The following is an 11,962-nucleotide window of genomic DNA, read 5'->3' as shown; positions in this document are numbered from 1 at the left end:
ATTGTGTTCAAACGCTAATTACGCCGGATATATGTACGTGGAAACACCAGCGCACCCCCCCATGGGTTTGCCGAACAATGTCTCCGCCATGTGTAAAACCATAGATCATCATCCCATATCTGCTCATCGTCATAGGGTATGGGCGAAGTGTGGATATGGGAGCCGATGGAAAAAAAAACTGCAAGTGTGAAACCCTAGCTGGCGCTCACCGTAGCACTCGCTCAAATGATATGCCTCGGACGGACCCGCCGGCCATGGAGTTGCGCACGTTCTTCTTGAAGGTGTCACGAGTGGCGCGAAGATCCTCCGCGGCGTCCTTGTTAAGAGGGTCGGAAGCGTTTGGCTCGAGGAAAAGGAACTGCGGTGGAATAGCAGTCAGCGAAAGTAATGACTAGTCAAGAGAAAGAAATCAACGGACCTGCATTCCCACAATAACCGCATTCAGGTTCAACACGGGCTTCCAGTCCTCTCGTAGAATGTTCAAGCAGACGTTGCCCTCCAAATCGATATTGGGATGGTAGATCTTCTGCGTGCATTTGACCTTGGGAGGATCATGGGGGAAGTTCTGGTTGACGGCAAAGCTAAAGTTGAAGACACCACCCTTATACATGCCCTCGTCCGGTTCGATGGTCAAGGTGAAGTTAAGGATGTCGTCCGGGTTTGGGAAAGACATTTTCATCGTGCTGCCGAGGGTGAGTTCCTGAAGATCTAAAGAGATGAGAAGTTAGAGATCCATGTAACAATGATCCAATAAGCAACCAGCGAGAGTTATACTGTCCACTACGGGAGAGTCACTCACCTCGTTGCACGCGTAATTGCGCCGCGGTGACCTTCTTCTTCTTCTTGCCTGCAGCACCCTCGGCATTCTCAGCCTCCTGCTGCTTTTGTTTCTATATAGACTGTTAATCATAGTTCAGGGTTTCTATAAGAACCAGATAAAGCCCTACCATCGACCAGATTTTCAACATTTTGGCTGGTAGTCACCACCCCACCTGGTGGAACGGACAGGTTTTCGGGAGAGCGAAGTAGGAGGTTTATGGCGAGATAACCACTCTGGGGATTTCAGAGAAGAAAAGAGAGACAGAAAGGAGATGCAAAGCTGTAAAAGGCGAGATCAACAGGTGAGAGTGAAGGATAGCCCTGTGCTTGCGGGGGTCTCAGATCAGCAATCGCCCTTTATCGCCTCTCCGCCTTCCACCAGTTGACGTATTCGACCTCGGGAACTCCATACTATACACAGTCTATGGGATATAAATATTGAATCTCTACTCAGTATTGAAATCTCGAAGGAAAAAAAAAATAAATTGAATATGAGGTACATAATCATAGCGCTCCGAATGCGATGCCGGTGCATGGCTGATCCGACAAAAAAAGATCACAATAACCGTCAAGGGTAAAACCGGGCGAATACATACTGGCTGGCATTGCAAAATCAAAAGAGAACAGAGTTGGGCATCTTTAGGTAGAATACAGATCACGGTATGGGAAAGAAAAAGAGAAGAGAATAGGAAATTGTGTCAGGGGGGTCATAAAAAAAAAAGGGTACACATGTTGTGCTGGAAGCCAACTACCGGCGTGCAAAGCAGCACTTGATACCAGTGCGACCCAGGAACCAACAGCATCCAATGAAGCGGAACAATGCCACAACGGCGTTGGACCACAAAAGGGCCTGGAAGAAATGGGCTGTACGACTGGTGGCGGTATTCTATGATCATATGTATTAGTTGGTGGTCTCATAATAACGTTGAAAGAGGATGGAAACTCACTGTGAAGCCGAACTTATCAACAGCCTCGCTGGTGATGCAGACTGCCAAGATTGCATTACTGAAGATCCAAAAGGTGACAAGCCGGGTACGGAAACTCTTGTAGGAGTCCTCGAGTGTCTTTTCGTCATGTTCCACGGGGGCAACGAATGGGGTGAGCGCACGCTTCACAGTTGTCTCGAACTGGCTGTCGATATCCGCTTGGGGCTTGTCAATTTCTTCTATTACCGCTTCCTTACTACCCTCGTCCTTCGTAGTCGTGGCTGACGGCAATGCATCGGCCTTGTCGGAACCCTTGGTACCCCAAGAGACATCGTGCCAGTTGCTGAAGGCATATACGTTCAGGATGTTGATATAAGACGACTGAACAACCATATACGCAGGGAAGGAGGTGAACATGTGCCATGGGTCGGCGTACATGAAGGAGGCAACGAAGTAAAGACCGAATGTGGCAGCCAAGGCAATGATAATGATACCAGCGCCCGTCGACCCAAAGAAAGAGTCGAGGAAGGCTTTCAGGCCTTTGTCAGTAACAAAGTCCATGGGCGCGCCGCCGGTGAACGCGCGAACGACCAGGTAGATCGAATCGACCACAATGTAAACCTGAATGAGACCAAACACCACGAACGAGGCGAGGTATGAGAACTTGGAACCCTTGGGTCTGTTACCGAGAGCGAGAATGAACTGCAGCAATAGGAAAGCGAGGTATCCGTACTTCACAATTGTGTTGATAATGGGCGTGGCCGTCTTGCCAAAGGGGAAAGCGGTGTGTTTGTTGTTGTCGCTTGGAGTACCGACAAGGTCAATGATGACAGTGGTGGTCAGCCAGTATGAAGCCAGCGAGAACCAGGTAAGCAAAGTGTTGAAGATGTTGTACAACATCTGAATGTGGAGGAAGAACATGCGAACGATGTTGTGACCACTCTTGTACATACGACCAAAGTGCATCAGCGAGTAAATTCCTGCTGCAAAAGAACCGTTGAGCCAACGGCGACGCTGGGAGATAAACTCGGCGGCACCTTCGGGCACGTCAGTTTCACCCTTCGAGGCTTTCACGTAAGACAAGTGCCACTTAGAGCCTGCCTTAGCGACCAACTCGAAGCAGAGAATTCGATCCTCGGCCAAGAACATGTTCTTCTTGAAAATGTTCATACCCTCAATACCCTTCTTTCCAAGCTGCTTAGACAGCGTGTGATCACCGTGGAAATATTGTTCAAGGGGGCGACCCATGATTGCACGGAATCGATAGGCCGAGAATGCACCAGGCAAGACACTAACGTAACCGAACGAACTCTCAAGAGGCTTATCCAAGATATTACTGATCTTGTACTCGAAGTTCTGGGCAGCCACGAGAGGGTTGACCAAGTTCCGCCATCCCTTACCCAACATAGCGTGGATTTCACCACAGGCACCGCCGAGATCCTTGTCGTTATAGAATGCCTCCCAGAGGTACAACAAGGACTTGGGGCCAGGTTTCGTACCGGCATCCAGAAGGATACAGATCTCGGGGTTCAAAATGCGGCCGAAAGCGTTAAAGAGCCAACGATGCGAATTGATCTTCTTGCTGTTCTTTTGTTTCAAACAGAACATCATTTGCACGGGTGGTAGTGTGCTCGGGCCATCGTCCGTGGGCCGAATGAGCTGCTGACTTGGCGTGACCGAAAGCTGAGTCGTATACTCGAACTGGGTGGGTATTTTGTTAGCGCTATTTCATTTGAAGCCCTATCCGGCCATCCACTTACAATATGCGCGATAGTCTCCTTGCCGTCAACGTCACGCTTCATGACACCATCCTGATAGATACCAACGGTCGCAAGAACGTCAAGAGTATCCTTGTCGCAAGGGTCAATACCGTCAAAGACGAGCGCCACGACAATTTTCTGCCATGCGGGTCCACCCTTGTTCCAAAACTCGGATTTCTTCAGGTTGACAATGTCGCGAATGTTCTGCATCACACCGTGTAAGGTACGGGCCGTGAGATTCTTATCCTCGTTGTAGTAGGTAATCGCGATGAGCAGCTCCGTATGACGGTTGTACATTGCGGGGCGTAGGTTGTAACCATTGTGGAGGGTAAATTCGTTCGGGTCACAAGTGGCTGCAGTGTCTATGAAGAGTGAAGGCTCATTAGTTTTTCTCTTAGAGCCGTATATTCCTCGTCTGGTCCACACGTACATCGCATGTGGGTAAACTCCTCGCTTCCGCCTTCCACGTCGTTGCGGTATTTGGCTTGGATGGCATTCTGGATGGCGCTGGGCACAGGGTAGTCGACACTCAGGACGGAACCCTGCACTAGCTTGACCTTCCTAGTAGCATATCTGCGCAAGCCGCCGCCACCACCACCAGGGGCGCCCCCGGGGGCCTGTCGCTGGCGCCAAGCCTCCGTGGATGAGGTCTCGCTGCGGGCATATGGCGATGCAACTCGACCGGGGACCCCAAAGGCTGCCGCAGTAGTTTCCTCCTGGCCGGAGTAGACAGTGCTAGTATTGTATGGGTCGTGGTACGAAGGGGCGGTGTCCGCTGCATAGGTTTCCGTCAAGCTGTACCCGGAAGCCGGACGTTGGGGAGAAACACCGCGCGAGTGAGGGTCGTCAAAGGGAGTCGCAAATGGACCCTGCTGTTGGGATAATAATCCACGAGCTGCATCCTCATCCTCGCGATACTAACAAAAAAAACACCGGTGTCAGCTCTAGAGACCAGTTCACCGCCTCTCCACACACACACACACATACCTGCGAAGCTGGCACATCCTGCAGATGATGACTATCATCGTAGCTCGGTGAGTGCGAGCCAGAGCCGTGGTAGGCCATGGTGTCGCAAAGTTTGAAAAATCAGAAAGGGATGTGTTTCAAAGCTGACAAGAGAGGGGTATCTGTTCAAGTAGGGCGCATTTATGAACAACTATCGAAGCCACCGGGGCTAGGGGAAGAGAGTGAATAATTTTTTTAGAGAATATTGCAAATGTTTTGAATCAAGGGTCAAAGAGAAAAGAAAAGAAGAGAAGGGGGGGAAAGGGTAAAAAAAAAGGGAGACAGTGAGACTAGAAAGGTCAAAAATAGACTTGTCTCCTAGCCCCGTCCTGGTTTAGTTTCTCCTTTTCTTGTCTTTTTTATTATTTTGGGGTTTTTTTTCATTTAACTAGTTGAAATTATTGGTATCTTTAAATATGTATTTATATTTTAACTAGGTAGTTACATAGTACTCTCTACCATGGTTAACTAGTTATCCTCAACTTACATAGTAAACACCACACATACTCCATCCCTAGGTGAGAACAACCTTGGAATAGACGGATGTCCCCGAGACCCTGTGGAAGACCCTGACTGGTTGAGATGTCAAAAGGCTGAGATGCTAGGAATTCCAATTTTTCTTTTTCTTTTTTCTTTCTCTTTCTCTTTCTCTTTCTCTTTTTAACTTTGTGATTCGTTCCCTTTCACTGATTTTATCCATGGATTTATTTATGTTTTGGGTAAGACTTCAGACCCTTTATATATGTACGGTACATACGGAGACTAAAACACCCGAACCTAATAAACCGGCTCCACTGGTGAAACATTTGGTGAACAGACCTTTCATATAAGAGTTCAATTCGGTTTATTCCGTAGATATAGAGGGTTCATTCCCACATTCCTAAGAGCACAATACTATTTAAAAGGCTTAACACTTAGGGGATGGTATGCCGGACTCCACTATGGGTGTTTGAATGCCAGTACATTTATGTATCGAAAGTCCTCGGTTGCAGTGTCCCATTTAGTTTCCTCATTTGCACTGGGTTCTGCCCATTCTATGATTTTTCTATTCGGTCATTCTATCTACTCTGTCAGTATGAAGTTGTATACTCTCAGGTCACCTGACCCTCTTTGATAATTTTAGAACATTACTGTGGACCCTAAGGGTCTAGCGTATATTTTGCCCCAGTGCCAAGCGATCAGTCTATTATAATAATATCATTAAACTTGAACTGAGTTGTACTGATGTTCAGCTCGGTACAAAGTACGGAGTAGTTAGGGTTGTGGCTAGTAACTGCGCCCCCAGGTGTACAATATTAACTATGCATCAATAATTATGTACCTACGGAGTAGTTTAATCTCCCTTATTTCCCCGACTTCCCCCATTGCCTAATATAATAGAATTTCAGTGACTCCTCACCTGCCCCGATGGGCAATCGTATCATGTAGCACCTAACTAGGTAAAGGATGTTAGAGATTAATTACCTAGGTAGCCACTAACCCTATTTGTAAAACAAAGACAAGAAAAAGACAAAAAAAAAAACAAAAAAGACAAACCAGACAAAACAGACAAAGAAAAATCCAAATCTCTCGCAATCTTGGAAGATTGATGATCCGACCTCGGGAGAGTCCAGACCACTTGCAGGTACAGTGAGATGTCCACTTATTTCCCTCAGGTCCAAGTAAGGTGAACATGGGATGAAACAATCTGATAGCATATTTGAATATTAAAAGCTGTATGGTCTCGATTTTACTTGTATTTTTTTCCTCTTATTTTTTACCTTATATCCTCTCTACAACATTACAACATACCTAGGTCCTACCTATATAAAATAGACAAAAGGTACAAAAGGTACAAACAATTGTGTACCTGACTACCCCGTATCTAACCCGTGGAACCTCACAGGCCCGTGACCAAGGCCCCCAATTATCCTCTCCCGTCTCTCTTTTTTGACTTGTCATACTCTCCTCCCTCCCTCCCTCTCTCTCTCTCTCATCAATCTATCTATTCTCTCCCACATTGATCTCTCGATCGGGTGTGGTTTGTGAGTCGATTTACTCTGATACGCGCGTCGGGCCAACGTCAACAAATCAAGCCCCCTATCCCGACCGTCTTGGACATATACAATCTCTGTCAAGTGTCTGGACCATTCCAAGGACCATGATCATCGCCTAACCCTCTCGTTTCGATCTTTATCTCACACACGACACTCGTTTCCTGCCACGCCTAACGGCTCGGCTTTGATGATCTACTGTTTACGCTCACGACTTGACGCCGATTGAGCACCTTACACTCCTTTTTTTCTTATTTTATCTTGCGCATTCCTTGCCGTTGACCGGCTTTATCGATATTATCTCGTCTTTTTGTGTTATCATCGTCTCTGTCTTTCTCGCCCATCATGCTTCTCGAACCCATGGATTCCGCCTTCTCCCCGGCCCGCTCCCTCTTCAAGCGCTGCAAGCAGTGTGAAACCTCATCCCCCGCTTGTCCCTCATGTCCCGATGGATCAATATGCACCATGACCGCCCCGAGCTGTGATGAATGTGCGACCACAAAGTGCGTTTCAACAGGCTCCACGCCCTCGGACTCCGGGGGCACCGACACTGGCGCTATTGCCGGTGGTGTCATCGGTGGTGTGGCTGCCATCGCCCTCATTGTGTTCTTGGTATGGTGGTTCGTCATCCGAAAGAAGCGCCTGGAGCGCCAGGAAGCGGAGAAGAACGGTTCATTCTCGGCAAATCGCAGTGAACGTCAGTCCATCGCCTCTACAGTCCTAACCCGTGCCTCCAATGTCATCCAAATCGCCTACATTCCTGGTGTCACCAACCGCTCCCCGCCGGAGACCCCAGCCTCCCTTGTGCCTCCTGTTCCACCGCTTCCTGGTGCGACACCCGATCAACACTTCTTCATGCCGGGTGACCTCCGTGACTCGTCATGGACAACTACTACCGGCCACCAGAGCATCTCTCCCACTTTGCGCAGCAGTGTGGCTACCACCATCTACCGTAACGATGCCATCGTTAGTGCCATGCCTGCGCAGCAGATCCAGCGGTCTCGTGCAGCCGTGGTGAGCATCCACAACGGAGGAGCCGGGTCAAATGCCCCTGGAGACGACTCACCCGTTGCTGTCACGATTACTCCTGCGGACGCACCTGCGGTCCCGGCCATTACCCCGGCGCAACTTGCTCGGGCGGAGGCTGTCAAGGGCAACAGTTCATGTGTGGCTCGCAGTGTAACTGCCAAGCCAGTGATGGTGCGTGGACCTTCGGTGAAGAAGAAGCAAACCAATACCACACCCGCTATCGACCGGATCGAAGAGCTGTCTGAGCATAGTAAAAGCAATAACACAAGCCGGGCGGTGTCAACCACAAACAACGACCAGTTCAATCACGACATTTCCACATTCGACGCGTCCTCATCGGGCGACGATGATACACATCGATCATCTACCGCCAACCTGGACACCGGTTCCTCGCATCGCCAGACCGATTCACGTCGAGCTTCCGGCTTGAGCGACGGACGTAGCTCCACTCGGACGCCACCCACCCGGGTAGAAAGTCCATTCTCGGATGCGAATGAGGTGAAATGAGCGGGTCTGGGAGCAACGGTTTCTTTTTTTTTTTTCTTTCTGATTTCCAACTCTGTTTTCTATGTATGTATGGAGCCTGCCACGGCTTTTTGTACCTTTTTGATATGTTGAATCCTTTCCTTGGGTGCCTTGTACAGCGAGTGTTGGCACACTGAGATGGGACTGTCGATTGAATCTATACTCTCATTGATTTTGTATCTTTTTGGAGTATGGTGCATACCCTCTTCCCATTCGTACTCCGTAATGCCATGGGAATCTGGTGTCACACGCTATTCCATGGGCTTCTTTCAACAGACTACCATGTCTCTAAATTGCAATTTTGCCAGAAGCTCAAGCAGATAGAATGTTTACAATATTCGGAGAATTGGGTAGTATGTTCTCCGATATATTATTCCAATATTTTCAAAAAGAAAACTCGCTTAAGATAGGTAGTCTATCAACCATCAACCTCCTTATATATTCCTTTGATAACTACTATGCAAACATCAAACCCGCGGTTGAGCTAGGCTTGGTGGCTTACTTACATAGTCTCGTTAGAAGGAGACCCTTTACACTGCGCTTCTAGAGTCTTTCTTATTCCTCTAGCTTGCAGATGAAGGGACATTGGGGTTTGTACTGGCTTTGAAAATATTCCCACCACTCTTCCCACTTAGTTATATACTTTACTCCTACTATAAGAATTTAGGCTCGCCACTTCCAAGGTTTGACTGCTTCTCTTTCGCATGTTCTTGGTTGTTTTTTTTTCCGACATTATTTGCGATATGTATTTAATATCCACTGCATATGTATGCTATGTAGTTGTGTGGTACGTAAATAACTACACAAAAAAACAAAAGAAGTTACATGTAACTATATACATAGTTATGTATAACTACACAGTCTTCGAAACACCAAAAAAAAAAAGAATTGAAGGACAACGCTTGGGTGGAACGATAAAAGCAACACTGCCAGAGAGTGAGTCCATGTACACTGACTCCTGACCCGTTCATCGCATTTAAAAAGAGTAAACCCTTCACTGTTAGTCTCAGAGCGAGTATTCTCCGTCAAACCAAAGTCCAGGCCGCAACAACCATGAGATGTAATAGCAATTCCAACAAAATCGATCTCGTCGATGCCTGTGCCCTTGGAAAACTGATGGTTCTTAAAAGTATCACCAGATCTGGTACCTATAGGGCATCCATGGATACAGCCATTGCCAAGTCACAGCCCCCATAAGGAGTCAATATAAAATCGTTTGCTACCTGGAAAGGACTGGGTCCGTTCCTTGCAACAGACTAGTCTCGAGAGATATTTTCTGGTTCATTTACTCTCAACATTAGAGGTCAGGGCCCAAAGGCCGAAACTAACATACACTGAGAACTATTGGTGGAGCTTGTGTATAGGGCGAAAAGGAAAGAAGCCAATCCCAACCCTCGAGTGCATTTTCCCGACTCTTCTCCGAGGGCTTGGGTTGTATTAGAGGCCCATATGCGGTGTCTTGGCGGGATAGCATAGATACTAGGATATCTGTTGTGGCAGTCTCTTTTGTCGGAAGGGAACTCTACCAAGCAAATATTTGTGATCGTCCATGCCAAGGGGTGCAATACTGATCTACTTCTTATACTGCGTATACACCAAACGGCCCCAAATGTACGGCCTGGAAGACAGCGCTGGAAGGAAAGGGAATGCCTGGCTCTGGTATCGAACTACTCCCGTACGGAGTGAGTCCTCCGCTAGATGTCGGTGAAAGTAAAAATGGAAAGAATCATGAGTCGTTAGAGAAGAAGAGAGATCTTCACATCATCTAGCTATTTCATTGGGGGATGGGGGGAAAAGAAAGGGTATCTATAACCAAGATGTCTAATCAACGATGCTCAGCATCCGGTAATTCAAGCCACACTCTCATCCAACCCCATTCCACGTCCGATTTTACGAATCAATGCCCGCTTGAGAAGAGCTTCACGTGCAAGACTTCGTGTATGCCGCGACCAGGAATCGACACCAATAATACCGCGGACCAGCGCAGCCTGCAACGCATAGAGAGCTTGCTGTATCCCTTGCTCCTCGGCGACCAAATCATATAGCTGCTTCCCTACCACGGTAGGGGCAACCAGGACGTCATCGATTGGGGGCAGGCCGGACGGAGAGTCTCCAGGAGTAGCGGAGGTCGAAGGAGCGCTGGAAGTGGAAATGGATGTAGAGCGAGCCTGCGCATCTGAGATGGTGGCGTCGGCGCGATGGATGGATTGCTGTAGGACAGTAGTGTTGGATTGGAGGGTCGCGTGGAGAGTATTGAGCGCCGAAAGTTCCCCCTGCAGTGTGGCCATGGCGGCATGCAGGGACCGTGATTGTGAGGCGAGTGACTGCGCTGCCGTGTCAGACTGTGCAGCATTAGCACGGAGGGTTTCCGCCAGTGTCTGGGACACGGCATGAAGGAGTGCATCTTTCTCTGGGTTTGGTGGGATGGGAGGCGCTGGTCCTGCGGGTGCGATTGAAGGTAGTTCAACCTCAAATGGCGAGGTTAGAAGGTCGGGTGTGTCGGCCTTCGTGGGAGCTGCTGGGGGTGGGTGGGGATAATTGGATGGGTATGGAGAATGCTGAGGATATGGGGGACCGGACGGTTGCTGGTGCGGCTGATGGGGGAGTTGCGGCTGCAGAGGCAGGTGAGCCCAAGCGGGTTTAGCTTGAGGAGGGACATGGCTTGGTATAGTAGACCCAGTTCCATGATGGACCGGCGCTCCGCTGTTTCTATAATACGGTGCTTGACCCTGCGCCGACTGGGGCGGCATTGGCTGTCCCGTTGGCTGATGGGTTGGTGGCTGTGACAAGGGACGAGGGCTGCTTATCGGTCCTCCAGTTTGGCTTGGAGGCGCGTAATTCTGATATGAGTGGATTCCCGGGCTGGCCAATTGTGTGGATAAATATGCTTGACGAGAGTCTTGCTCTTTCGGTGGTAGTGGAGGTAGCGGTGGGGGAGATCGATATTGATCAGCTGGGTGCCGTTGTTGTTGTTGCTGCGGATGCTCTCCAGCCGCGCCTGGCTTCGGCGGAGGCGGGGGTGGAATCTGGCTCTGGCTTGTAGGTGGAGACAGGGGTTGAGCTTGTCTCGAAGATCCGACACCTGGTGGAAGGGGAGGTAATGGTGGGGGTGTTTGGGCAGCTTCCGGCTGAGGATGTGGCACTTGTTGTCTGTACCGGACCGGTGGCTCCTTGGCAAATATATCCTGAAGAATAGAAAGAAGATCGGCGATGGTAGATCTCTGTGAATACAATGGTCAGTGGTCTGTCAACCCATGTCTTGCGAGCACTAACATCCCATGCTTCGGCCCAGTGTGCCAGATAGTGATGGTACACCTGTCCCTCCAGCGTCACATGTTGCCCAACTCGGACAGTCATTTCCTGTGTCGGGGTCACGTAGGCAATTGGAGGCTCGCGTGGGTATGTATTTGGAATCCAAAGCGCAATGGGAAATCGATATGTCGTTCCTCGGAAGGTGACAGGCAACGTGCCCACAAGGTGAAGGAGGAGGGCCGAGAAGCCTGTCTCATAGGCTATTGGGGTCAGAAACAAGAACCGCATAATATGCACTTGGGATACTCACTATAGACATCTGTTCGAGGGGATAGCGAGGGGTACTGGGAGAGCGCATTGGCAACATCGTGGTAGGTCCGGTTTGGGTCGCGGTAGGTCTGTTGTGGATCATAGTGATCCTGGAGGGGTGTTTAGTAGGTGGATGATATAGAGATTTTGGAAAGACCAACTTTGGACAAGACACTGTACAGCCAATTCAGTGTCCTCTGAGGGACTGCCATAGCGAGAGGAATGGATGGAAAAGGGTTGGAGTCGCGATGGGTTTCCTCTTCCCCGCAGGGTTTCTTGGCGAAGGGCCTTGGTCTTTTTCAAA

The 11,962-nt window shown here is 49.1% G+C and overlaps 4 protein-coding genes across 4 annotated transcripts; 1 reads left to right on the top strand and 3 right to left on the bottom strand.

Annotated features, from left to right (window-relative positions):
* Window positions 1-205: 205 nt before the first annotated feature.
* On the bottom strand, window positions 206-968 carry N7471_003502 (NEDD8-conjugating protein UBC12; the record flags this gene model as incomplete). Its single annotated transcript, XM_057276222.1, has 4 exons — window positions 206-358; window positions 419-708; window positions 800-890; window positions 948-968. The coding sequence occupies 4 exons, from the start codon at window positions 966-968 to the stop codon at window positions 206-208; spliced, it is 555 nt and encodes a 184-aa protein (XP_057140860.1).
* Window positions 969-1,567: 599 nt separating this feature from the next.
* chsG (chitin synthase class III) lies at window positions 1,568-4,570 on the bottom strand (the record flags this gene model as incomplete). The annotated part of the gene is made up of 5 exons (XM_057276221.1): window positions 1,568-1,705; window positions 1,767-3,446; window positions 3,506-3,867; window positions 3,936-4,422; window positions 4,493-4,570. The coding sequence occupies 5 exons, from the start codon at window positions 4,568-4,570 to the stop codon at window positions 1,568-1,570; spliced, it is 2,745 nt and encodes a 914-aa protein (XP_057140859.1).
* A 2,318-nt stretch (window positions 4,571-6,888) lies between these two features.
* On the top strand, window positions 6,889-8,079 carry N7471_003500 (uncharacterized protein; the record flags this gene model as incomplete). The annotated part of the gene is made up of 1 exon (XM_057276220.1): window positions 6,889-8,079. The coding sequence occupies one exon, from the start codon at window positions 6,889-6,891 to the stop codon at window positions 8,077-8,079; it is 1,191 nt and encodes a 396-aa protein (XP_057140858.1).
* Window positions 8,080-9,947: 1,868 nt separating this feature from the next.
* Window positions 9,948-11,870, bottom strand: N7471_003499 (uncharacterized protein; the record flags this gene model as incomplete). The annotated part of the gene is made up of 4 exons (XM_057276219.1): window positions 9,948-11,318; window positions 11,371-11,609; window positions 11,660-11,768; window positions 11,820-11,870. The coding sequence occupies 4 exons, from the start codon at window positions 11,868-11,870 to the stop codon at window positions 9,948-9,950; spliced, it is 1,770 nt and encodes a 589-aa protein (XP_057140857.1).
* Window positions 11,871-11,962: the final 92 nt, after the last annotated feature.

The sequence above is a fragment of the Penicillium samsonianum genome (genome assembly GCF_028829775.1).
Source record: "Penicillium samsonianum strain IBT 33392 chromosome Unknown utg000002l_segment0_segment0, whole genome shotgun sequence".
NCBI classification, from domain to species: Eukaryota; Fungi; Ascomycota; class Eurotiomycetes; order Eurotiales; family Aspergillaceae; genus Penicillium; species Penicillium samsonianum.
The sequence above is the reverse complement of the archived record's forward strand: the minus strand, read 5'-3'. Positions and strand labels throughout refer to the sequence as shown.